The 27,177-nt window shown below is 36.0% G+C and overlaps 2 protein-coding genes across 14 annotated transcripts in view; one reads left to right on the top strand and one right to left on the bottom strand.

The window, feature by feature from the left end:
- LOC106881315 (uncharacterized) overlaps positions 1–26,273 on the bottom strand; it is a 42,490-nt gene extending 16,217 nt beyond the window's left edge. The window contains exons 1-3 of one of the 3 annotated variants that reach the window (XM_052967884.2): positions 26,127–26,273; positions 25,449–25,507; positions 18,911–22,614 (exon numbers count right to left, since the gene is read on the bottom strand). In XM_052967884.2, coding sequence (XP_052823844.1) covers positions 19,597–22,545 — 2,949 coding nt within the window. In that variant the 5' untranslated portion in view covers positions 22,546–22,614; positions 25,449–25,507; positions 26,127–26,273 and the 3' untranslated portion in view covers positions 18,911–19,596. Of the gene's footprint in view, positions 1–18,910; positions 22,615–25,448; positions 25,508–26,126 lie in introns of those variants that run through there. The other 2 variants (XM_014931659.3, XR_016241766.1) reach the window with 2 other exon arrangements.
- Positions 1–27,177, top strand: part of LOC106881314 (uncharacterized) — a 116,615-nt gene that overhangs the window by 81,783 nt on the left and 7,655 nt on the right. For 5 of the 11 annotated variants that reach the window (XM_052967883.2, XM_089351797.1, XM_089351796.1 and 2 more), the window contains exons 4-9: positions 1,480–2,459; positions 6,285–6,701; positions 7,608–7,948; positions 8,898–9,917; positions 10,893–10,929; positions 12,741–14,364. In XM_052967883.2, the coding sequence (XP_052823843.2) occupies positions 1,480–2,459; positions 6,285–6,701; positions 7,608–7,948; positions 8,898–9,917; positions 10,893–10,929; positions 12,741–12,982 (3,037 nt within the window). In that variant the 3' untranslated portion in view covers positions 12,983–14,364. Of the gene's footprint in view, positions 1–1,479; positions 2,460–6,284; positions 6,702–7,607; positions 7,949–8,897; positions 9,918–10,892; positions 10,930–12,740; positions 14,365–26,272; positions 26,616–27,177 lie in introns of those variants that run through there. The other 6 variants (XR_016241760.1, XR_016241761.1, XR_016241762.1 and 3 more) reach the window with 5 other exon arrangements.

Raw genomic sequence — 27,177 nt, 5'->3', positions numbered from 1 at the left:
TAATGTTCACATTATTAGAACTGCTTATAATTCAAATTTTGATTTTGGTTTCACTTATGCGGCGCTGTTGCGCGTCAACAGATACACTTTATACTATTTGCATATATACATCAGACCAAGCGGTTCAAATTCGTTTCGATGTGACTCGGGTATTCGATGCTGAAAAACACAGTGAAATATCGATAGCCATCGCTCTCGTTCACCTACGGGGCAAGTTGTCTCACCTGGTTTGATGTATTCAGTGTTTTTTAACATTTGGCGTCTTGAAAAGGCTTTCCCCCTGATACAATCCAGCAACTAATAAGTGCGAAAATAAAGCACATACGTTATATGACATCGGTAATGATATGTTATATTGTAAGTAACTGTTTAATATTTATTTGATTCTTTTTCTTTTTATCGGCCTCTTCCATCCTGTCCGATTCACAACTAAGCACATTAAGCAGGAGTGTGTTAAGAGCCTTGACCATGGGTATAGAACAGCCCAGGCGATAAGTAACTAAGTGTTATAGCATGAAACTATAGAACCGTCAGCTCTGACTGACTATCGCATAATCTATCTACTTAATTACTGTTAATTCTCTCAAAGATTTTGACTCTACATAAATGACAAAACGGTCATACGTGGCCGAACAGTACTAATGAATACAAGTAAAATCGAATTTATCCAGTTGTGAGTCGAGGCCTACCCACAGACTCGTTTTCCTGGAAACTGGTCAGTACCTCTACAACAGATACACACCATTGTTGAGTAAATAAGGTTAGGTTTAGATGAGAGGTAGCTTAAGTTAAAATCTGTTACTGGTGTTTTAGTACATTTCTTATAGTAATATGTTTCTTATAATAATACGTGTTCTGCATTGTTTTCCTAACTGTCAAGAATAGGCATCTAGTCATCTAACACGGTAGAGGAGCCTAAAGTCACTCACTGATGTGGTTATTACCTTTCTTTGCCTTTATCACCGCTGCAACAATGGTCTTTACTCCTCGGATCTGGCTGCTTTCATGCCACCCTTACTCAGGCACTCCAAACTGACTTACTTCTCTTAATATCATCCACTACACGTCCCAGTCTTTTCTTTCCAGAAACACTGAAATTCTTTACCTACACGTGTCGACTTGAAACGGTTTAAACGGAACGTTAACAGTAACAATCTCACTGCTCTCTGAGAACCTGCGACGGTCGTAGACACTGTCCCTTCCTCCAAATCTAACAGATTAAAAAATATATACTAATTTAAATGTAGATGAAAGAAGTGATATTGCAGATACGGAAGAGAACTGGGTTTTTTTTTTCTTTCTTGCTTTTTTTCTTTTGTATGTGATATCATTTCATACGCAACGATCATATCTGAGGAAATTATTATCAATTTAAGTATTTCTACATTTATATTTTTGTATATTATTTTTTATACGTACTTTTCAGTGTAAATGTGTATGTGTGGTAGATTCAATCTCACTTTTAGCATTTAATTTCAGGCTTGCCGATATATCCTCAGTTTCAATACAAGGCCATTCGAAAGGAGTTGGGTTTAATGTTGGTGACCCTCTTACCCCAAGCACGAGAAACATCTGGAACGCAGTTCTTATAAAAGACACATGGTACCTGATTGATGTTCACTGGGCATCGCGCAAGATATCTGGAGTGGAATCTGAAGAATGGCAATTGGTTGAATGCCAACAAGCAAACAGCAGCGATATAGACGACTCCATCGTCCAGAATATTTATGAGTTTGACGAGTTTTATTTCTTGACTGATCCAGAAAAATTTATATATAGTCACTTTCCCGACGAAGAAATTTGGCAGCTACTAGCACGACCTTTAACGAAAAATGAATTTCAGAAAGCTCTTTATCTAAAGCCTCATTTCTTTGAGTTCGGTCTCACAGTCAAAAGCCACGTTTGGTGCAGTCTTCAATCTGTAGATGGTCTTGTCAACATTGAACTTGGTGTTACACGTACTGACTTGTCATTCTCTTTTGAACTCTACAGATCAAACAAAATTGGCAACCCCGACGACAAAAAAGAACTTGCAAAATACATGTTACTTGAAAGGGACATTGAAAATAAAAAATTATGTATCGAAGTAAGATTTCCTATTATTGGAAAGTTCAAAGCTGAAATCTTTGGACGAGATTCTAGGAGCAAACTGGAATGGCTGTGTTCATACGTTCTCTATTGCAACTCTCCTCTGTCGGATTGTTCTCCACTACCACCGAACCCCAAAGCTGAGTGGGGTCCTGGAATGCATTTGTTTAATTATGGCATTACACCCATAACTCATTTGAGAGGTAAAATTGATGTCTACGATGGAGAAGTGGAGCTAAAGTTTGCTTTGGAGAAAAACGTGGATCTTTTACATAGACTAGTAGCTGAAGACGAAGAGGAGATTCCTGATCATATTCTCTGTGAAATAGTAAATGGAGTTGCTACGGTGCTTGTAAGACTCCCTAAAAAAGGTAAATCATTTTATCTTGTATCTGTTTATATGCGTTTTGCTAGTTATTTTACCAATCCGTCTGAGACTGCACGTACTCCTATGATACAATTCTTTTTTAAGTGAGCTAAATTAAACCATTCCAGCAAACCTGGTTAATTTGTTCCAAACACTAGTTTGATTTTACTAAATTCATTCTTTTCAAAATTGATTGAAACAAAGGCGTTGTATGCTAACTGAAATATGACAAAAGGATGTGGGAGCGGGGCCTTATATATATTGCCTGTTTATGTTTAAAAAGTTACTAGTCTCCATATCATACAGTTATCGTATGTAAATATCTTTTCTTGACTATCACTATCGTATCGATTTTTAAATGTCCCCTCTTTTAGTAAACTAAATATTCCTCGAGGCATTTCTGCCTTTCAATCACTACCGAACTGTCTTCTCTTTATTGTTTATGGTATCATTAAAAAAATACACATACAAAGCGAACAAATATTTCAACATGGGAGTCGTTTCCATTTCCAGCTGCGGTTATCTCGAATGGAAAAGATATGAAATGTTACGACAACCATATTATTGCCCCACCACCACTATTCCGGAAGTCACCTGTTTGCTGATAGATACCTCTGATTACAAAAGATTAAATAATTAATTCTATTTTCGGCGGATAATACAGCAGATAAATCAATGTTTATTCTTATATATCCGCTATATTCTCTACTTGTATTAGCGTTAAAGAACGTTGTTTAACATTTAAACATACCCGAATATTTGGACAACGAAATTCGCTTCGCACACACGTTACAAATTGAATGCCAAATTGCTTACGGAATCTACCAAATTGGAATTGAAGTTTATATGTATTTTTATCAATGTTAAATCACTGGGTTCTTCATATTGTACAATTACTAAACAAATGTATTTTAAAAATATATGAATACATAGATAACCGTAACTCACAACTGTTGTAGTAGAACATACTGAGGCAAGACTTCCGATCCCCCCCCCCCCGTTATAGCTTTTGTTTACAATAGTGTTGTCTGTTTTCCAGAGCTTCTGTTGATTACAGATCTTTAGTGAGGTCCCGACACAGACACACAGTGGCACGTATGGGCTGCCGTATTGTTATTCCTTTTTAAATTCTGTGTAATAAGAGAAATTGCTAAATTGACTATAACGACCTAATATATATATATATATATATATATATATATATATACTAGCAGAAATACCCGGCGTTGCCCGGGTTAAAGAGAATAATGAAATCTAAAAACGCTGTCTAGACTACGCATCAACTTTATATATAGAGATGTATATACACACACGCACCCAAACACACGTATATATATGTATATCAATATAAATATATGAAAGTCAATGAAGTTTCGTAAAAGAAGGTGATCATGTACATACTTTCTTGCTGTTGTGATTATAACACCTAATTGTAAACTATGTTCCTTGTTTTCCCTTGTGGAGCATATACAAATAGGTTTTTTTGTTGCTGCCCACTCTTGAGCAGCCAACATACAGTTGTCCATGTGAGAAGCAGGGCTCTTCCAAGAGAAGACCAGCTACAGACAGTGTTTGACCCTGATATTTGTTTATGGACATGGCAAAAGTCACACGAAGGGGGAATTGTAGTCTTCTGAATGTAAAAGGAATGTCTGCTCCTGATGGAGTAAGAGGAATTCTTGGAATAAAGACGTCATCCCCTTTTGCACATCCAGAAAGAATGGTAGCCTCGATAACGTGTGACATCATTTTCTAAATAATGCTCATCTGTTATGTTCGGGTTAAAATTTCATCAACATCAAAAATATATGAATTTTCATGGGAGTTATGGCCGTTATGCAAAGAATATAATTTCCAAATTTCATAAAGATCCATTCAGTACTTTTGACGTAGTTTTGGATAAGAAAACAAATGACTAATGTGTGTGTTTGTGTGCATGTGTATGTGTGTGTGATGGGTGTATATATGTATAGATATCTGTATGCATGTATATATGTGTACATATTACATGTACATCTATATATATATATATATATACATCTACACATATGTATACATATACATGTATGTATAGATCTATATATATATACATATACGTGTACATCTATATGTATACATATACATCTCTCTCTCTCTTTTTCTCTCTCTCTCTCTCTGAAAGTATCTGTCATTACAGTATCGAAATGGTGTACATATACATGTATATGTATACATATACATCTCTCTCTCTCTCTCTCTCTCTCTCTCTCTCTTTCTCTCTTTCTGTCTCTCTTTCTGTCTCTCTTTCTCTCTCTGTGAAAGTATCTGTCACTACAGTATCGAAATGTGATTGTTTCAGTTAGTGGAATAGTTTCATTTTTAAAGTGAAAGTATTTGACATGAGTGTTTTTGTTTCACTTTTGACACGTAATACTTAAATAGTGGAGGAGATATTATGTTGCCGTGTGCTCGAACTCTGCAAGAAGTTAATAATTTTTTTTGACTAAAACACAACTGGAACCCTAAGTAAGGCATGTGTAAAGTTTGAATGAAATTGGTTGCGTAGTTCTCGAGTTTTAGGGATTCACACACAGACAGACACACATTCTCATTTTTATATATATATATATATATATATTTCATATTTTTACTTGTTTCAGTCATTTGAGCATCCCCTTCGAAGAATTTTTAGTCGAATGAATCAATCCCAGTACTTTCTTTGTTTTTAAAGCCTGGTACTTTATTCTACCGGTCTCTTTTGCCGAACCGCTAAGTTACAGGAATGTAAACACCCCAATACCGGTTGTTAAACGATACGGGGGGGGGCAAAGATGCACGCGCATGCGCACACATACGGCGAGCTTCTTTCAGTTTCCGTCTACCAAATCCACTCACTAGGCTTTGGTCGGCCTGAGATTATAGTAGAAGATACTTGCCTAAGGTGCCACACAATGGGACTGAACCCAAAACCATGTCGTTGGGAAGCAACCTTCATACTACACAGCCACGCCTGCGCCTATATATATATGTAATATATATATATATGTATCATATATGTAATCATTAGCTTATCTTAAAGCTGTCCATCAATGTTGAAGACGATGTTGTCCTCTAGGAATCGTATCCTACATTTTGTGAGTTGATAGATGTGAAAAGTGTCAGATCCTGGAATGGCTTGTCCTTGAACACAGATGACAGGGGAAGTTGCCCATTATGTTGTTGGTGAGTTTGAGATGACGCTGACGCCTCTTTTCCTCTAGTTTCTCACGTCAGATTAGTCCAAAGTGTGCAGCTGCTTCGTCTCAGAGGAGGTGTCAGGTTTACCGGTTCTGAACAAAGTTGTACCGGATGAACGTTGCTGTGAGCGTAGTAGTATCTTATTTTTTTATCTTTATGTTCTGAGTTCAGTTTCCGCCGAAGTCGACTTTGTCTTCCATCTTTTTTGGAGTCAATAAAATAAATACCAGTTAAGCACTGGAGTCGATGTAATCGACGTATCCCTTCCCCTAAAATTACCGGCCTTGTACCAATACTTAAATTACATATTGTTACATTTTGTGTTTTGTTTTATGCATTGTCCTCCGTCTGTGGAAAAATTGTCTTGCATGAAACAGATCCAAAGCGCACAAAAGGTTCGGGATCGCTAATCTAATATTTTCCTTTATGATAGTAATAAAGTAACTGAAGGAGATTTGGCCCTTATTTCCAGCATGTCAAGCAACCATGTAGAGGCTCCTTCCTCAGGGTCATTGCTGACGTTGTTGTTCTGGTTGACGTTACTGTTTATTGATGAATCACTGTTTTTTGGTATTGTTGTATGTCGTCACCTATTATATATTCATCATTTCAGGTCAGTATGCACTGCAAATGTATGCCAAGAACGACCCAAATGACAACGAATTCTCCAATATTTGCAATTACATGTTGAGATGCAACGAGGGCCTGGGTGTTGTATACCCTTACCCATCGGTGACAAACGACAAAGTTGGATCAATGGGAAAGTTCCATTCGTTAGGTCTCCACTTTGTCGAAGATGCCCCTGGATATCAAAGAATCTCCACTACTGGCCAGTGTTCTTTTCAAATTAAAATCCCAGCCAATATTGATTACTTCAGTAAGCTTATTCACCAATCAGAGAACACTTTGAATGACGTTTCTGATTATACATACTGTTATCGAGATGGAGATATCGTAAGCTTTGCCATAAGATGTTCGTTGCCTGGATTTTACCGCTTTGATCTATTCGCCAAACTTAACACAGAGGACGGTATGTAGGAAATTATTATTATTATTATTATTGTTATTATTATTATCAATATAAAGGCAGTAAGCTGGCAGAATCGTTAGCATGCTGGGCAAAATGCTTAGCGGCATTTCGTCCATCTTAAAGACGTTCTGATTTCAAATTCTGAGGTCAAAATTTACTGCCAAAAAAATGCCAAGACAACTTTGGAGGACCGAAAATTCCATGTGAAATGCAGCTGTATTAGAAAAGAAATTGACAATATTTGAACGTTTACATTATATACCACATTGACATGTATGCTAGAAAGTTTGGTAATATTTCTACAGCCAGCTTTTGAAAGCCTTTTTCTCTTAACTAATCTTCATGTTTTCCACTCTCTTTTACTTTCTCTTTTACTTGTTTCAGTCATTTGACTGTGGCCATGCTGGAGCACCACCTTTAGTCGAGTAAATCGACCCCAGGACTTATTCTTTGGAAGCCTAGTACTTATTTTATCGGTCTTTTTTGCCGAACCGCTAAGTTACGGGGACAAACACATACACACACACACACATACATAGATATATACATATATACGACGGGCTTTTTTCAGTTTCCGTCTACTAAATCCACTCACAAGGATTTGGTCGGCCCGAGGCTATAGTAGAAGACACTTGCCCAAGGTGCCACGCTGTGGGACTGAACCCGGAACCATGTGGCTGGTAAGCAAGCTACTTAGCACACAGCCACTCCTATGCCACTCTTGACTAATTTTTTCCTTTTTCCACTCATGACTAATTTTTTTTTACTTTTTCCATCTCAACTTATTCTCTGCTGGACTATTTTTACTATTTTACTTTGTACATTTTTACTGCTGGACTATTTTTGCATTTTCTGCTACTGACTAATTTTTACATTTCCACCCTTAACATTTTCTGCTTTCCACAGGTGGCTACCCAAAAGTATTCTGTTCAGTTCTTGAAACTTTTTGGCCAATGGCTGAATGTTTACCATACCCACAGAAATACTCAGCTTGTAAGGATACATACAATATCCTTTCACCATCTGTGAATCAACTAGCAGAAGGTCAGAATATAAAAATGGCCATCGTCGTTCCAAATGCTGAATCTGTTGCTACAATCGAAGACCAAAGCTGGACATACTTAGAGAAAGGTGAAAAAGACAAATGGACTGGAACCATTGTTCCAAAAGCTTCTGGGAATATCATTTCCATAGCTGCCCGACAGTCCAGTGCTGTACGCTCCTTTGAGGCATTAGTCTCCTTTGAGGTAACATTTTCCCTCTGTTTATTTGGTTGATGTGATTAAGTGGAAATAATGACTTCGCTCTTCCTTTCCCTGTTCTTTTACTATCTTGCAGGCTATTAGACAATCTTACTAATGCTAGTGCCCCACCATCACTTAAAAGTACACTCTGTAAAGTGGTGTTAAGAAGGACATCCAGCCAGAGAAACCAGGCCAAAGTTAACATTGAATCTTGACGTAGCCTTATAACTCATGGGTTCCTGTCAAACTGTCCAAGCCAAGCCAGCATGGGAAATGGACATTAGTGGCAATGATTTATCTATTTATCATATATTTTCTGAAGAATGGTGTGATTGGTTATAGATTTTCAACTGGCCAATTACTGACCCTTAGATTTCCAATAACAAAAGTGACAAGTGCGACATCTGTACAACTCAGATGGAGTAAATACTGTAAGATATTTTTGCTCAATGCACTAACTTACGACTTTTCGCATTATATATTTTACCACTTTGACTATATTTTCACCAATGTCTTGTAGGTAGGTGGAAACTAATCATGAGAGAGAGGAGAGTGTGTGTGTGTATGTATGTGTGTGTGTGTGTATGTTTAAGTTACCAGCAATCAGTTATTTTCAATTATTTCAAAACTGTAACTTACTGGTTCAACAAATAGATTTTGATAAAACAAATACCAAATTAAAACAAGTATTGATGTTTCTGATACAGTTAAATAAAAACCCATGAAAGTGGCACCAGAGCCTGGCTGCAATCTGCTGACTGAATTTCAATGCCAAGGTATTAACTCAAACTTCTTACAAATCACTTGTCCCTCATGCTGTGCAAGGGTATTGAACACAGCCACGTCTGTGTCTATAGTGATTACTCATATATTAAACATAGATAATACAGAATAAAATACATTTTTTTTTTTTTTGTGTTTATGTACTTCTTTCTCTTCTATTTCTCTACAGGTTGTTCCAGCTCATGTTTTGAGAGAGGAGTTCCGCAAGCAAAGAGCGTCTCGTGAGAATGCTGAACAGGAGTATTTAGAGCATATCTCTCGCAAAAAACACCTGCAAAGCATGCGCAAAGATCGGTCAATGATTCATATGATTCAACGAATGGCAAAGATGAAATTACAGAATTTAAATGAGGATCACTTGAAGCTGATGGATCAGCAGTTGGATAATGATGCTATTCTGCAACTGGACCAATGCTTGCCTGAAGTCCCACAACATTTAACGCAAAATGGTACTGAAAACACTGTTGAGAGAGATGTAGCATATGGTGATGTGTTAGAGAATCACAATTATGAAAGAAATGGAAATGATGCCCTTGTTGATTTTCTCAGTGAAGTCAATGACAGGCAGTTAAATAAAGCAATACTTGACAATGGACCTGTCAATGGAAATGAAAATGACGATTATAATCTAGGCATGTCACCGTTAAAAATGAGACCATCCATCAAAAAGCGAACACTTCCCAAAATTGACATAAATTTAAATGAGCTTGATGGTGTTAATGATAGTGATGATGACAGTGATGAAGACTATGAGAACAATGCCGGCAATCACTCGGAGTATAATCTTGATTTTGATAAACATGGTGTCAGACTGACGCCTATTTCAGAAAAAGAAGAAGAAATTGATGATTTCTTTAAAAGCACTCTAACTCAGAACCAGAATGGTCCTGAGTCTGATGAATCTGAAGAAAGTGTTGACAATGTGAGAGAGGCAGTAGAAGAGACTGTTGAACGGGTAAACGCCTATCCATCTTTGGATGACAGCGAAGACAGTTTAGTCGAAAGACTATCAGAACTACGAGGGAAAGAAGTAAACCCAAAAGTTCCCTTGAGAGTGAAAAGAAACCTGGAAGAAAAAGTAAAAGAGGAGGAGATTATTGTAAGAGAAGAGCCAAAGAAACAAGAGGATCTTACAGAGAAACTGCTCCAACAAGTAGCTTCTATTGAAAGAACAATTGAAGAAGATGAGGTACTTGTACCTTTTGATTTTATCTTATTCTTTTCTAACCTATGTTATATATATATATATATATATATATATATACTCTTTTACTTTATTACTTGTTTCAGTCATTTGACTGCGGCCATGCTGGAGCACCACCTTTTATTCGAGCAAATCGACCCCAGGACTTATTCTTTGGAAACCTAGTACTTATTCTATTGGTCTCTTTTGCCGAACCGCTAAGTTACGGGGACGTAAACACACCAGCATCGGTTGTCAAGCGATGCTGGGGCAACAAACACAGACACACAAACATACACACACATACATATATATATATATATATACACATATACGACGGGCTTCTTTCAGTTTCCTTCTACCAAATCCACTCACAAAGCTTTGGTTGGCCCAAGGCTATAGTAGAAGACACTTGCCCAAGGCGCCACGCAATATATGTATATATATTGTGATTCCTATAACGCATTTAAGGCTTTACCATTTACTTGTTTTGGTCACAAATATGCATATGCATGCATACACAAATATTCATATGCATGCATACACACTCATGCCGGTGCCACATGAAGGCGCTTAGGCAGTGCCATGTAAAAACCACCCAGCACACTCCGTAAAGTGGTTGGCATTAAGAAGAGCATACAACCATGCCAGATCAGACAGGAGTTTGGTGCAGCTCTCCTGCTTGCCAGCCCCGGTCAAACTGTCCAACCCATGCCAGCAAGGACAACAGACGTTAAATGACGATAACTCACTCACTCTCTCTCTCGCATTCATTCGCCAAGTTTTTCATTTTCTGTCTACTAAATTCAGTCACAAAGACCAATATATATTATTTACAACTATATTTACATTAGTAAAAAGATATCTTCAAATTCTCGAATGCTTTAAAATAGTCCTAAAACCATTATGTATACATACATATATATAGAATTTTATTAAATTTATTAAATTGCAAATGTTGAATTTTAATTCTCTCTACAGATGGCAATTCAAAATTTCCACCTTGGAGCAGCATCAGGTAAGATAAATCCAATAATCCTTTCTCACCCATATTTTAGAAACAAACATCTGGCTTATTTGAATCTGTCTCATTATATATATTATTGATAATCATTTGTTTAGCAGAGTCATTAGATCATTAGGAAAAATGGTTTGCAGTATTCACTCTTATTAAGCAACTATATACCTGCTTTTGCTCACACCTCTATTGTACCAAACAAGTTCTGAAATTGATGGAACTGACAAACCTTCTTCCACCAAAATTTCTAACCTTGTCCATAAATCTGAAAACCATTCTTATTAATCCCTACCATATCAAGCACAATTGAGCAGATTTATGATCAAAAGCATTCCAGACATGACCATCCCGTTTTTTATTTATTTATTCATTCATTCACATTTTTTTCATCAAGCACATAACTAAATGTAGATATTGTCTGTTAAAAATAATCTTTATTTCTGTTCTGTGCTCTGCCATACATTGGTTTGTCCTTGGACAGTTTTAGTACCATATTAGTTTACTTATGCTAAGAGGTGGCTAACCCCTCATTTACCCCTTCTCCCATTTCTGGAAGAAGGAATGCTGTGAATGGTTCCCTCGTGACCTTTTTCACAAGGCAATGCAGCCAATTCAAGGAGAGAAGTACCAACCGCAGTAAATGACTGGTATTTCGTTGACCCTAAAAGGATGAAAGCCGAAGTTGACGTTGGCAGTATTTGAACTCAGAGCACAGAAAGGTGACATGAGTACGAAGATGTAATCTATCTGATCCACCAACCACTTTAACAATTCAATGGTCACACATACACCTCTATTTTGGTGAGTGGTATTTTTTTAAATGGTATGATTTTGATAGAATCTCAAATTGCTTCCTGTATACACAAGCAACATTCTACTTTTGCCCCAACAAAACATTTGCCAGATGCAAATGGAGTTAGTTTTGGCAACTCTAGATATCCTACAATATGTGACAGTTTATCAATGAATATGTAGAACAGGACAGACTTAAAATATAATGAAGAAAGACCAAGATGGTGGTCATGGTGTTCAACTTGTTGAGAGCAGATGATGCCAGACTTATGATGATGGTGATTAAAATATGTTAGAAATTGTTGTAAAGTATGGCTTCTGTTCATCATCATCATCATTTAACATCCATTGTCTATGCTGGCATGGATTGGACAGTTTGACCAAGGCTACACCAGACTCCAGTCTGATTTGGCATGGTTCCTATGGCTGGATGTCCTTAACGTCAACCATTTCAAGAATGTAATGGGTGCTTTTACATGCCACTAGTATCCACCATAACTATGGTTTCACTTGACTTGATAGGTTTTCTTCTCAAGCATGACATATTGCCAAAGGTCTTGGTCATTTGTCATTGCCCAACATTTATTCAGTAAATTAAAATAAACTCCTCCAGTTCTGTATCTGCAAAACCATTAAACAACTGAGATAATAACAGTATGTTAATGATAGAAACAGTTCACCAGAAGATGATCAAAGAATGGGCAGATTTTAACCTTTTATCATTCAGGTGAATCTGTCAAGTGTAATGCTTATTTTATCACAATGTTTTGAATTCATCATGCATTATCTTGTTGCTTTGAGATTTTACTGATGTGGCTGTTTAGTTTTAGAGGTAAGATAGGTGTGAAAGGCCCAGTTTGGTGAGTTGCAACATAAGACATGTAGAATGTTTGGGCCAGATATGGTCAGTTTAAATGCTAAAAGATTAAAGTAGTGTAAATAGTTATAAACATTAAGTTATGGCTAAATAATGAAATCCAAGTAGCTCAAATTGTTATTTCTCTCTTTTGTGTTTCCAGCCCCAAAAGACGATCAATCCTTTCTCCGGCATCGAACAACAGCAACATTGTCAAATTATTCCACACCAAATTTACCAGACAAAGAGAAGTCTCACACAGCACCAGTATCAGTGCAAACTCAAACAGACAATGAAGAAGTCTCACTCACAGTGGTTTTGGAGAACTTCATTTATGTTTTTGCGATTTTTAGTCTTTTATGGAAACTTGCAGGACTATTAAGTTTTGAACATACAAGCAGCTAGAAGTCAAGACTTATACACGTTTTCTAAGTATGCACATGAAGACCTTTAGAAAGTCGGAATTCAGGATCTAATTTGAATGGTCTGTTGATAGATATCTGCAGAAGATAAGGAAATAGTAACAAACTACTTGGCTGACCAAAAGATTGAGATTCAAATGATTTACTAAGTATAATTAATAATATATTGATATCGTTCATTTTTTTTTTTAATCCTTGCTCCCTTCCAATTCCTGTCTATTATATTTCATTGTTGGTTTAGTAATTATGTTAAAATTTCACTTATAAAATCTGACACTTAATGGTTTCCACACTTCCAGTTATTTTTATATCACTTCACTTTCATCACCAAGCCCTTCAATGTATAAATATCATACATTGTCATTTCCCTTTTGTCTCTGAAGCTGAAATTGTGTCTAGGGAAGAAACTCATAACTTAGTTTTGTAGTAAGTTAAGCTACAAGTATATGGGAAAAAAAAAATGGAAGTTATTGCGACAATCACTTGTGATACTGTTGTTTCATCTTTTTTCATTATTACTTTGCTTATAAAACAATTTCGAAGTAGAAAAGTGTTGATTCCCTTATCTAAAATATGCTTTTTCAGATACTGAAAGAGTTCACATTCATCAGACACAATGAAATCTTGTATTTACATTTGATTCCTTGGTTAAAAGAGTAAAACCTACTTTTTGAGAATCATAAATGATGTGTATCTTCTAATTACAATTTTCTTTCTTTTTTTTTGGTTACTTTTACAGGTAAAATTCTAATCATCTAATTGTTATTCACAAATCAGTACAGCAATGTAATATTTCTGCTTTTGTTTGTTTTTTTGTAACCTTTTTCATGAGCTGTAATAATAATGTGCTTGTATTCCTTTATTAACATAAAATTTATTCATTTTATAATTTCAACCAAGTGCCAAGAAATCAAAATAATTTTATAATTTAGAAATTTATTTATAACTAGATTTTATAGCAAATATTTTTCCTTTACAGAACCCATGTTAGCATGGAAAGCGGACGTTAAACTTTAAAAAGTATATGTCATATATCTTAATTTATGTCAGTTCAAGTTAATTTTCTTCCAGAATTTTGATTTTGACAGTATTTTAAACCTCTTGTCAAAAGGTGGTGTAAATCTGATAATGTTTGGACAGATCATAACATGCCAACTGTAAAAACCCTGTATAGGATACATGATGTCACTAAAAAAAGGATTAAAGAAATACATTTGTGACACTGTTATTAAAAATAATCCCAGTTTGGGGCTGGGGTACAAATGTTTGTTTATCTTTCCTCAAATTAATCATTACATTAAAAATTATCACCTAAATTGTATAACCGTGTAATAATTTTTTGCAGTAAATAACAATTCCACACTCTGTCCTCTTTCGTACTGTGTTATTATTTCAATATGTTGGTGATATTTTGTTTGGTAGTTGCAGAAGTGAGAGGTACTCAGTTTAGTCTTGTAGTAAACATATATATTGACTTGTTTCAGTCATTAGGCTGTGGCCATACTGGTGCACAGTCTTGAGGAATTTTAATCGGATGAATCGATCCTTGTATTTAAATTTTTAAAAACTGGTACTCATTCTGTCTCTTGCCAAACTGCTAAGTTACAGAGACCTACATTGCAACATCAGTTGTCCAGTAGTGGTAGGAGACAGACACAAAGGAACACACACAGGTAAATAAAAATGAAAATCAAAAGGATGTATGCAATGAATATTGAAGATGGAAAAAGGAGGGGGCATGGCTCTTTGTCAGAAAGACAAAAGGGCTGGAGAGAAGGAAAAATAGTCCAGAAGTACGTGTATGGTTATATATATACGCACAACGGACTTTTTTCAGTTTCTGGCTACCGAATCTACGCAGAGGTTTTAGTTGGACCAAGACTATAATAGAAGACGCCCAAGGTACCACACAGTGGAACAGAACATGGAATCATGTGAGAAGAGATTATCAAAGGAGTATGAAGCTCAATGTATTTGAGCTTGCAAAGCATATCCTAGGATGTTCAGAAAGAGAGAAACTAATAATGAAAGACGGGCAATGTATGGATGCCTTTGAGATTTTGAATGTCATAAGTGAATAATTTACTGGTGTGAGTTGGACACTATCACAAGGCTTAGGCAATGAATGAATCCAAAGTTTGACAAGGTGTTAAACTGTGAAAATACCTCTCAAAATGGATTAATCATTGAGTTCTTAATCGACAAAACTAATTAATTTGGTAGTAATTTGACGATTAAGTGTTTTAGCGATGTACCTTTTATATATAGTGACTCGTTGCAAATTGTGGGTACCTCGCCTGGCCGGCCGGCCGCACGCTATGGATTTCATCTCTCACAACTCGCTATCGTTTATGTCCCCTTTCGAACCTCTAGACACGTACAATTTCCTAGCTCGTTACATTTAAGTATGCTTAAGCATCCACTCATTTTACGATAGTTAAATCCGCTTTACTCGCGCAAAGTGATACAAGAAAGACAACTCTTCAGTACACATTCCTGTATACAAGATAGAAGGTTGTATATTGCAGATTGGCTCCCATACGCCACATGGCTGAAAAACTATGACGTTAAATTTCTCAGCCAAACGGTACCGTAACAAAATATTTTTTTTTAAATTGTGAAATTTTAAGTTTTAAATGAAGGTATGTAGCCTTGTGATTAGAGTGTTCACGATCATTAGATTGTAGGTTCAATCCTTGGGCCCGATGCCGCGTTATTTCATTGTGAAAGGTACTTCATTTCACGTTGCTCCTGTCTACTCAGCGAAAACAGATGCTGGTGCAATTCTCACTCATCTTTCACATTCTGGATGTTCTACTAGATTAAGCGTGCGAGGTCTGATAGCGTGTCTGTGTCTGCTCATTACTCCGTACATACCTAAAACAATTAGCAGGAGCGTCGTTCAAGTTACCAGATTATTTATACACACTAGTGAGTGACGGCCAAGAAATTCATGGTTGAAAGAAATAGCTTTGGTGATGGGGTTGAAATTAGCTGAGAGTTGATCTATTTTACTGTTGTCCTTTCCAATATTTTAAGTCAAAATCAATCTTTATAAATTAAGATTTTCAAGGTGGGTAAAAATTTTGGATCTTTTTTAAAACGGGGGGCCACATTTTTCATTAACGAAACACTTTGAAACTTGGAACACTGGTAGAACGTGTCATATAAAACATCTTTTTCTCTTAGTCTTCTTTTAAAAAAAAGAAATCCATAAATTATTCCATGTTAAAGTTGTCGTATTTCTGTAATTTCAACCAATCACTGACGTCCATTCAGCCGATGTACATTAAGTGCCGACTACATAAACAAACGATTCTGAAACAATTAACCCTAACCTTAGGGTTAAAGCAAATTTAAAATGAAAAAAGCAAATAAAACGAAGGTATGGAGATTAAATACGCTTTACATCGCTTAATCAGCCAAAGGAGTAAATATAAACAACTGAATACTTGTCAGTGATTAGTTGAAATTATCGAAATAAGACAATTTTATACATGAAATAAATTCGAATACAAAAATATTTTTCTGTTCTATAACACAAAATAGATAAGTATACGAAGTTTGAAAGTCTTTTCGTACCAAAAACACTACGTAAAACATTAATGAAAAATGTGGTCCCCGTTTTAAAATAGATCCAAAATTTTGATTGTCTGACCTAACAGGGTCAATAGATGGAATTTGGTTTCCAGAGTTGCGCTGTAGATGAATGTAGACATTTAACACAAACAGTCTATCTCGCGGTGAATTTGGGGGTGAGGGAGCGCAACATGACTGAGTCGCCTCGCAGCTACATAGTTTCGGATTTAGTCCCACCGTGCGGCACCAAGGGCAAGTGTCTTCTGCTATAGCCTCAGACTGACCCGTGTCTTGCAAGTGAATTTGGTAGGCAGAAGCCGTGTGGAAACCCATCGTTTGGACAGCCCTCTTATCTTAGCACTTCGATAAAAAAAAATCGACTTGATCGGTTAAAACCTCTCAAAGCGACGCACCAGCATGACCACAATCCAGTGACTGAAACAAGTGAATACATAAACTCTGTGTACAATCTATAAATGACTCCACAGAGTGTGGATGGAAGATTCTCAACACAGAGGGAGGTATGACGAGAATGCTCCTCTGTCTCTTTTTTTTTTTTTTTTTTCTTCTTCTTTTCTTGCTCTGACTGACCCCCCCCCCCCCCCCCCCCCACTGGTGAATATGGCCTTCGGCATTCTGTATTTGTCTATACGTGAGACGTGGTTCGCCCATCTGAGCTCTCTCAGCAGCAACATGGTTTCAACGTACGTCAAATGTAGTACAACCAAGTAGTTGCCTCCCTTGGGAAGGGAGATAACTATCAAACAGTGCTGGGAAATTTTAATATTGGTTTCAAATTTTGGCACAAGGCCAGCAGGCTTAAGCTGGAAGCTAAGTTGATAATATCGACCCCAAAAGGATGAGAGACAAAGTAGACCTTAGCGGAATTAGAATTCAGAATGTAAAGGGGAAAATTTTAATATCAATTAATCAGCTTTTAGTGCTGCTTGCATGATATAAGCTTTCACACCAACGGATACGATTTGTCTAGTTGTCGTCCAACTAAATTAATAGAAGAACTATGATATTAGAATAATATTGTTTCCCGTCCTCACTGAATAATTATTAATATTTTTATGCAGGAAACATTAAAATATTAGCTATTAACACTCTGCCCAGCACCATTCGGTAACTTCACATTCCAAAATCAGCAGTCAAATCCCCATTTATTCTGAAATCATTTTCTGCTATATTAAGAGGGATACGTGGGTTCAAAAGTCCCACGACAGTCCTGGACTCTATCTATTCAAAGTCTTTTTAACCCAATATTTACACGCTATTATTTATAGCTTTATGTGTTTCGAGATACTTCGTTCTAAAAAAAAAATTCATATTCTCTTAAAGTTTACATAGAAATTCTTATATCATGTATATATAAGAAGACATCCATACAAATAAACAAAAGAAAAATGTAATACAATGTATTTCAAAGATTGATATTAGTGTACAAAACTGTTTATTTAAACAAAAATAATTACCATCTCATCGGAGCAGAAACGAGATGAACAGAGCATTCCTTAACAAAACTTAAGTGTTTATTTCGGGATTTCTTTCCCCACACACTATATATTCGTTCTATTGGCGTAGCTAGAGTGTGTGCCGCCCGGGACGGCCTTTTATCTTCCCTCCCCTCCCCCCTCCGCACAAAAAAATACAGCAGATCCTAAAGTGGTACCGCTCAGAGCGGACTTCCCCCTCTAAGATGCTCTTTGGTATGCGATATACGTAGCCAACGTGATCTACAAGAGCCAAATTCCACTTTAGTATGCGATCTACACGTTTTATTTGTTTATTATGGCTTTAAGTAAAACATTCTTACATTTTTATACGTATATTTAAAAAAAATAAAATGAAGCAGATTTGAAACAAGTTTACTAATTTTATGCACGAATCAAACGAACACCAGTTAGAAAAGTAAAAAAAAAAAGAGAAAATTTTTATACATTTTACTACTAAAAAGAAATTAGAATGAAGCAAATTTAAAACGAACTTATGCTTCATACTCGCTAACTAGGCATTCTCTCGAAACCGATACAGGTGTTTTCCTTGTTCTTGATAAGTATCACAATATAAAGAGTAAATCGCATACCAAAGCAGTTTCATGACACGTAGATCGCATACCAAAGTAGCCCCCCACCACCACCACCTCTAGTTACGCCAGTGATTCGTTCTTCACTTCAGCTTTATTATTGTTATTTTAGTGTCCTTGAAGTGAAAGACGAATAAATATATATATACATACATATATATATATATATATATATATATATATATATTGTGTGTTTGTTTGGCCATCCTGAATTATATGTTTCAACCCACAATTTAATTTCACATCAGGAATCTTGCTAAACAAATATATAAGCGTAAGTTTGATAAACAATTATTCCAAAATATTTTGATGCTTTGGGGATGGGTCATTATGTCCATAATAGTCACATGCACTGACGCAATTTCATTTCTTTATTATTATTCAGTTGGTTAGCTGTTTAACCAACTAACTAGTCAATTGTTTGATTAATCAGTTGTTTGCCCAAGTTTATTCGTCGCCATTCGCGACATCTTCGATGACCATACCCTCTCAGCTTAATTGAATGATTAATAAAACGATCGACTAGTTAGTTGGTTAAATAGCTAACCAATTGACGAATAATAAAGAAGTGAAATAGAGTCAGTACGCGTGTTCATTATTGGAGTAATAACCGTCCTGAGGTGTAGCAAAATTTGTCTCTACACATAAGTTTACATCAAGAATTTTGCAAACCAAATACAAAAACGTAATATTCCAAAAAACAAAATAAATTCACTCTTAAAATCATAATTTATCATCCGATTATTTTGTTCAAACTCAAAGAATATTAAGAGAAAATACCATATATTTTGTAGGCTGAAAAAAAAGACACCGTCATAGAGAATCAAACAAAAATAAACTGTTTATCTATTCCGATAAACTTTAAAGTCATTAAGTTGCTTTCCCTCTTCTTTGTTACCTAACTAAAGCAGCTAGTTTGGATTGGGGTGTTATATAAAAGAAAAGTTTTCTTCACGATCACAAGATGTCGCTAACGTAGTGTGACTGTAATCAGTCAGATTGTCGCATAATGTATTGTTATTCGCATCACTGAAGTGGTTTTCATTCAGTGACGCATGACAGCCAACATCATCCTTTTTTACTGGAGTTTTGGACATTTCAGTAATCAACAATTTTTCTGCTATGTTTCCGTTATTGTTCCAGTTTGAATGTACTTCGGGAATTTTTAAGAAATTCCTTCTGTTTTGAAAGGTACTTTCTTTATCTTGACAATTGTTGGATTGAGAAGTAGCATACATTGATTTCTTTTCAAGTGAAATCGAATATTTTGGAAAATTATACTCACTGTAGATATTTTTTGATCTAGACTTCGGCTGACATCTTAAATCTTCCTTTATTGTGCTGGATTTTGAAAAGCAGATATCAGCCGGTTGATATCTCTTACTCAGATGTTTTTTCAATGGAGAAGCCGATACTGGTGTAGTGTGTTCTTTCAGTTGAAATTTATCAGAATCTTTTCCCTTTTGTTTAGATTCCCAATTTTCACAAATACGTTGCTCTAAACTATAACCATCATTTGTATCAAGAACTAAACAATTGTTTTCATTAAAGTAAGACATTCCAGTGGAGTTTGAACCTGCTTGAATCAAAACTGGGTTGTTTTCATTTTCTTTCTGATTGTTAAGTTGGTTTTCATCCCTGAAGTCTAAAGTGTTGGGATATTTATCAAATGGAATGTCTGAAATTAAACCACATTTTTGTTTATTATCAAAAATATTTGATGATTCTAATCTATTTTTGGTGCAAGAATAATGACCCCGATACCGGGAGTTAGTCGATTCCATTTTGAGTGGCTCAAATGCAGCAACAGTGTTCATAGATTTGAAAGCATTAAAGTTGTCCATACCTAAGCTTTCACTTACTGGACTATTAACACTTTTGTCGGGAAGACCTATTTTCTCTTGACTAGAAATATTACAATTAATATCCATGCGAGTTGGTTTGGTTTTATATGCTTCGTTTCCGTCATTAAAGCGAGAGAAACCATTGCTGCCAGCCACTGAAAAAATACTATCGTTCTTGTTTTTTTGCAACAACAATGGGTTATAATAATTTGTATTCTTTCCGGTCTGTAAAAGTTGTCTCTCACAGAAACTGGAAACTTTGGGTGGTTCGAATTGATACGGAGAAGATGGAACTAAGTTTGGTCTATTTTTATAGAAAGGAATAAAGTCCAGACCAGTTTCACAACCTTGGGATGAGACTGAAAGATTTCTTTTATCTGGACCTGAAAAAGTATATGTCTCGGCTTTCGAAAACCTGTTGTTCTTGACATTTGCTGAAGTTAATTCGACATCTCTGTTCTCTCTCGGAGGAGCAGTTTTTGATCGATCGTTATCGCCTGTTATTGGGACTAAATGTTGTTTCATGTGGTCATGAAGCGGTTTATCTGTAGAAAAGTGCGCCGAACAATTAATACACTTCATTTCATGAGATTTTATATGTTTTTTGAAAACATTTAGATTATGGAAAACTTCTCCGCATATTTCACACAAACGGATAGAACTGGATGAAACAGCATGAGAATTATCTCTGGTTTGTAATATCGAGTGGTCTTTCTCGTGGTCAAAATAACCGTCTGGACTCGTAAAAACTTCGTGGCAGACTTTACAATGAAATGGCGGCTTACCAAAATGACTGTCCATGTGGGAATTAAAGTTGCAAGCGCTCATGAAAACTTTCCTGCAATATTTACACTGATAAAGCAAATTTGAGTGATGTTGAATTTTATATTCATTCGAGTAAAATTCAGAATAAGATGCTGGAATCTCGTAATGGTCCATTTCATGAAGATTCCGTTCTGGTACATTTTGACAAATAGCTGAGCAAAAACTACATTGGTTAAACGTATTTGGTTTTAAATTCATCTCACTATACCCGTTAGTCTTGGGTTCACCATTTATGCAACTGAGGGCTGGGATATGTTCCGAGCTTGTTTCTAAATTTGTTTCGTCTGGATCCTCTTCTAATGATTCAAAATCTGATTTCAAAGTACAGTTTTCTGCATGAATCGGTAAGTGCATTTTCAACGTTGTGAAAGATAAAAAAATTTGGGAGCAAAAAGGACATTGCTTGGAGTTGTTTCTCTCTTTTAGCAAGGCCGACTTCAAGGACATTCCTTCTGATTTAGCAATCACATCTTTATTTTCACAAGTTGCCTCGTGTTTCTTTAGCAGATAACGACTTCTGAAGATTACATCACAAAACCCACAGTGAAGTTGCTCCATTGAATGGGAGATTAAATGTATTGCAAGCTGGTTCCGCTTGAACCATACACCACAGCGTTCACATTCTATCACGGAACTACCCGTTCGACCTAATCTCTTAAGCGAGCGATGGGGACTTTGTAAAAGGACTTTTGCCTTCAACTTTATCAGTATCTTTTTGTAATGGACACTTCTGAAATTACATTTGACACAAGTGGAGTGTTCTGGAAAGTGACTTCTTAAATGTGCTACCGTGAAATTTTCATCAGCTTTAATATTTTTATAACAGAAAGGGCACCGACAATAATTTGAACAAGAATCGACTTTAAATAACTTCATAAGTTTATCAATATTATTTGAACAGCTTTCGCATTTAGGGAGATGCAGAATATCTTTTTTATGACTCTCCAGGTGCCTCTGAAGATGCAAACCAATAATAAATGTTTTAGAACAGTAATCACATACGTAGGGAGCTTGTTTGCTATGAATTCGTAAATGAACCAACAAGTAAGAAATATGAGAGAAATCTTTCTGACATATCTTGCATTGGAATAGTTTAATATTTCGATTGTGTTTTAAAAAGTCAACCATACTGGCTGAAAGGCAAATCTTCTGCAAAATATCCCCGCATTTTCGGCCATTATATTTGGACGGAACGTTTCTGTGTTTCATGAAAGATATGAAAGTTCGAAATTTCTCATCGCACCGATTACATTTGAAACTCAACGAAGTCCTTTCGATCTGGAAAACAATTACATCTTTAAGAAAATTCAAAAATAACTATTCCTACTCAGCAATCATTTTAAAACAATTGGGAGTGGCTATGTGGTAAGTAGCTTGCTTACGAACTACACGGTTCCAGGTTCAGTCCCACTGCATGGCACCTTGGGCAAGCGTCTTCTATTATAGCCTCGGGCCGACCAAAGCCTTGTGAGTGGATTTGGTAGACAGAAACTGAAAGAAGCCCGTCGTATATATATATATATATATATATATGTGTGTGTGTGTTTGTGTGTGTGTCCCACCCCCAACATCGCTTGACAGCCGATGCTGGTGTTTACGTCCCCGTAAACTAGCGGTTCGGCACAAGAGACCGATAGAATAAGCACTAGACTTACAAAGAATAAGTCCTAGGGTTGATTTGTTCAACTAAAGGCGGTGCTCCAGCATGGCCACAGTCAAATGACTGAAACAAGTAAAAGAGTAAATGAGTACCGTATTTGCTGAAGTATAAGATGCACTCTCAATTAAGATGCATTTCTATTTTACTATGACATTTTTTTTTTAATAAAACAAATTTAATAGGTTTCATCATACGCTTATTAAAAGATATACTGGCGTGGTTTTTGTGGGGAAAGACATATAATTTTACACATGTAATTTCAATATTGCGTCATACTGGAATAAAGTATGAAATTTTAAATTTATCATAAACTCAGTTATAGGAGTACCGTAACCCATGGTTATCTTCTCTCAGATCAACTGTATTGTTATTTATATTTTATTCAAGAGAATTGCCATGAAGTATTGTAAAACTCGTATTTCTGATTGTGACGTATTACCGTGATTGCCACTAGGGTGGTGCATTGCCACTATGATTTGGTTGTCATTCACTCATTGCAAATAAAAGTTTAACTTCCTTTCATTTCTTTAGGATAATTTTCCATTTAGATCATATACAAGTGTTTCTTAAAGGTAACACAGTCATTAAATAAAATATCAGGTATGGATTATGTATTCTGGAGAAGGTACAGAAATACGGTATGACCTCCGCACATAACTGCCGTTGGCTCGTTTTCAATATTTTATTAAAAGTAGAGCGGCGAGCCGACAGAAATGTTAGCACGCCAGGCGAAATGCTCGACTTTGCCTTCATCTTTTCGGGGTCGATAAATTAAGTACCAGTTGCGTACTGAGGTTGATCTAATCGACTAGCTCCCTACCCAAAAATTTCGCGCCTTGTGCCTAGAGGAGAAAAGAATATTTTATTAAAAGTAGGGCGGCGTGCTGGCAGAATCGTTAGCACGCCGGGCGAAATGCTTAGCAGTATTTCGTCTGCCGTTACGTTCCGAGTTCAAATTCCGCCGAAGTCGATTTTATCTTTCATCCTTTCGGGGTCGATTAAATAAGTACCAGTAATGCACTGGGATCGATATGTAATCGACTTAATCCCTTTGTCTGTCCTCGTTTATCCCCTCTGTGTTTAGTAATTCTCATAAGGCATTTAATCAAAAGTTTTACTTTATTCTATCAAATATAATATTTCTTTACGGAGAGGGGGAGTTTCCAGCGCTTTCCTAAAATGATATTATGGCAAATAACCTTGCAATGAAGAACAAGAAAGAATATCGGTATGGAGGAACAGTTTCTCTACAGCGCGTGCAATTCAAACAACTTACGTAAGTTAATAATCTTTTCTACTATAGGCACAAGGCCGAAATTTGAGGGAGCGGGTAAGTCGATTACATTGGGATATTTTCAATTTGACGGCCAGATTTTTTAATTAAACACTTTGAAACTTCGGATACTGGTAGAATGTGTCACATAGTACAGGGTTTACTCTTAACGTTTTTGACAATTTTGTATTTTAGAAGTTATTTCGTATTGAAGTTGTAGTATTTGAGTAATTTTAACCAATCAATGACGTGTATTCAGCTGAAGAAAATTACTGCTGCTGTTTGCGAACAACTTCCAGGTCCACTCCCCTAACAAAACCCTTCTTTAATAACCAGAGATGTTTTTATAGCAACATAGGTTTGCCGTATCAGGGTTGATTTGAGGCTAAATAACACCAAAATTATTGTGAGAAAGACCAATGACGGAGCTTTACATTGACCCCAGTACTCAACTGGTACTTATTTTATCGACACCGAAAGGATGAAAGGCAAAGTCGACTTTGGCGGAATTTGAACTCAGAACGTGAAGACACGAAATCCCGCTAAGCATTTCGCCCGGCGTACTAACAATTCTGCCAGCACGTCACCTTTATGGCAGTTTAGCGAGATGACAAGGGTGTTAGTTTCCTTGATTTTCTGGAACATGGCTGTACCACGAACAGCGAATGATACATTGATACACTTAAAAAGCTTAGAGAAGCTTTTAGGAAGAAGAGACCGAACAAGAATCTGAAAACGATCTACATTCACCATGATAGTGACCACACACACACACATCCTTGACAACAAATCAATCCATCGGAAAATTGAATTGGTGAGTCGTCTCTTATTGTACAGCCTGAATCTGGCATCGTGTGACTTCCACCAGTTCGGTCCAATGAAGGACAGTCTTCTGGAAAACTATTTGATGACGCAGACGAGAGCAAAATAGCCGTGAAAGAGTGGGTACAGCAATGCCAGCTGAATTTTTTGGAAGTGGATTCCTAAGTTGGGCTCAACAATGACGCAAATGCATTGCTTTCTTCTGAAGATTATGTTGAGTACTAATTTTGTATAGAAAGAGCTACTCAACTAACTTGTGAAACTTCAACAACTTATGAGGAGTTGTATGCATTGTATTTCAGCAGGAAGCACAGAAACTTCTATTGGGATTGATGTTTTAAAACAATTTCCATTTACCTGAATATATAAGCTGTTTAATGACTCCCTTTCTTTATATGTTAATGTTAAATTCAAATCTACAAAAATACAGGACATTATGTAAAATACTAGCGGTAGTGAGCGGAGAAAAGCGCAGTACATAAATGGTTTTGGATATCCATAACCTTCTCACTATTATTAATGCGTAAAATTCGAAAAGGCAACAAGCTGGAATCGAAACGGCACCACAGATTATACTCTAATAAAATAATAATGGAAGATTTTTTTTTTTCCATTTTGTATTAGCTTTAGAATTGATTTACATTAAATTATACTGTGTACATTAATTTTTAAATACTTGTAGTTACTAAATTACCCAATTCTGGATTTAAACTGAAACACTGAAAATACGTCTTATTATGTATATATATATATATATATATATATGCAACATATTTTCAATAGAGAAATCGTAACCAAACGTTTTATTTTCTCTGTTTACCCAAATCTTTGCAAGCTTAATCGCATTCTAAAGAGACGAGCAAGAAAAGAAAATTGCAACAAAATAATTCACGTGGAAGTTCAGATGTTGCTGAACCAAATGGCGTACACCAATATTATATGTTCCTTGAGGAACAAAACCTATATTCCTTAAATGATACTTTTGTTCTTTGATATCTTTTAAGTCAAATGAAAGAATAATTTTATCACGTTTACCTTTTCTCTGTCTGACGCTTTCGTGCTGTTTGTTGTCGCAACCATCTCCAATATAAGCAGCGTCTTCTGTTTGAATTCCTTTAATATCTTAACAGACCAGAAATAAATGTTGACGTTTTTCTCCTTTTTTTCTTTTTCATATAAAGTTACGTCTGGAACTACGGAGAGTTATAAGAAGCTAATCTAATGCTGAGAAACGAATTTAGATTGATATCTCAAGTGAAAAGGATCACACAAAGCAACCAAGTGTGTTCGCTTTAAAACCTGACCACCGGAATCGTAAGAGCGCCGAGAAAAAAAATGTCTTGTGATATTTAGTTACAGCCCTTTATGTTCCGAGTTCAAAACCCACCCTATTCGTCTTTTACTTTTCACCCTTTTGCGATTGATAAAACAAAGTATGGGTCAAATATTGTGTCAATTTAGAATTTTTTTTTATACATCATAGATATGGATGGGATAATGAAAGACTAAAACCAGAAGAAAAAGGTATCCAGTTACTCATTGTTCTCTACCCGCCTCTAAAAATACAAGAATCTTAACACTAAACATTTAAAATTGAAGTTTGTTCAACATCAGTGTTGGAAAACATGAATTCTAATTTCATTTTAAAATACGCATCTATAAAATACCTGAATAACGGGAACAAACATTAATTTTTGAAACGGTTTGCTTTCCTTTTTTTTTTGAAAATGTATATATACTCTTCAAAAACCAAACTGTAGGGATTACACTAAATATTTCTTCTTACTATAGAGACAAGGGCCAAAAGTTTGGAGTTGGGGCTGGGGACTAGTCGATTACATTGGCTCCAGTGCTCAACTGATTCTTATTTTATCGACCCCCAAAAGGATGAAAGACAACGTTGATCTTAGCGGAACTTCGAACTAAATACCACGAAGCATTTTTTCCCCGTCACTCTAACAATTTACACTAAATACTTAAATCATTAATTAATTGTCTTAAATATTTTAAAACCTTTTCGTATCTTAAAACTGACTTCCATGTCGTTTACTATCCTTCTGAAGAAATGCGAAAGCTTATCAAAAAT

This window comes from Octopus bimaculoides, chromosome 5 (assembly GCF_046866305.1).
Source record: "Octopus bimaculoides isolate indiv1 chromosome 5, ASM4686630v1, whole genome shotgun sequence".
In the NCBI taxonomy this organism is placed as follows: Eukaryota; Metazoa; Mollusca; class Cephalopoda; order Octopoda; family Octopodidae; genus Octopus; species Octopus bimaculoides.
Note: the sequence above shows the minus strand (reverse complement) of the source record. Positions and strands in the feature narration are given on the sequence as shown.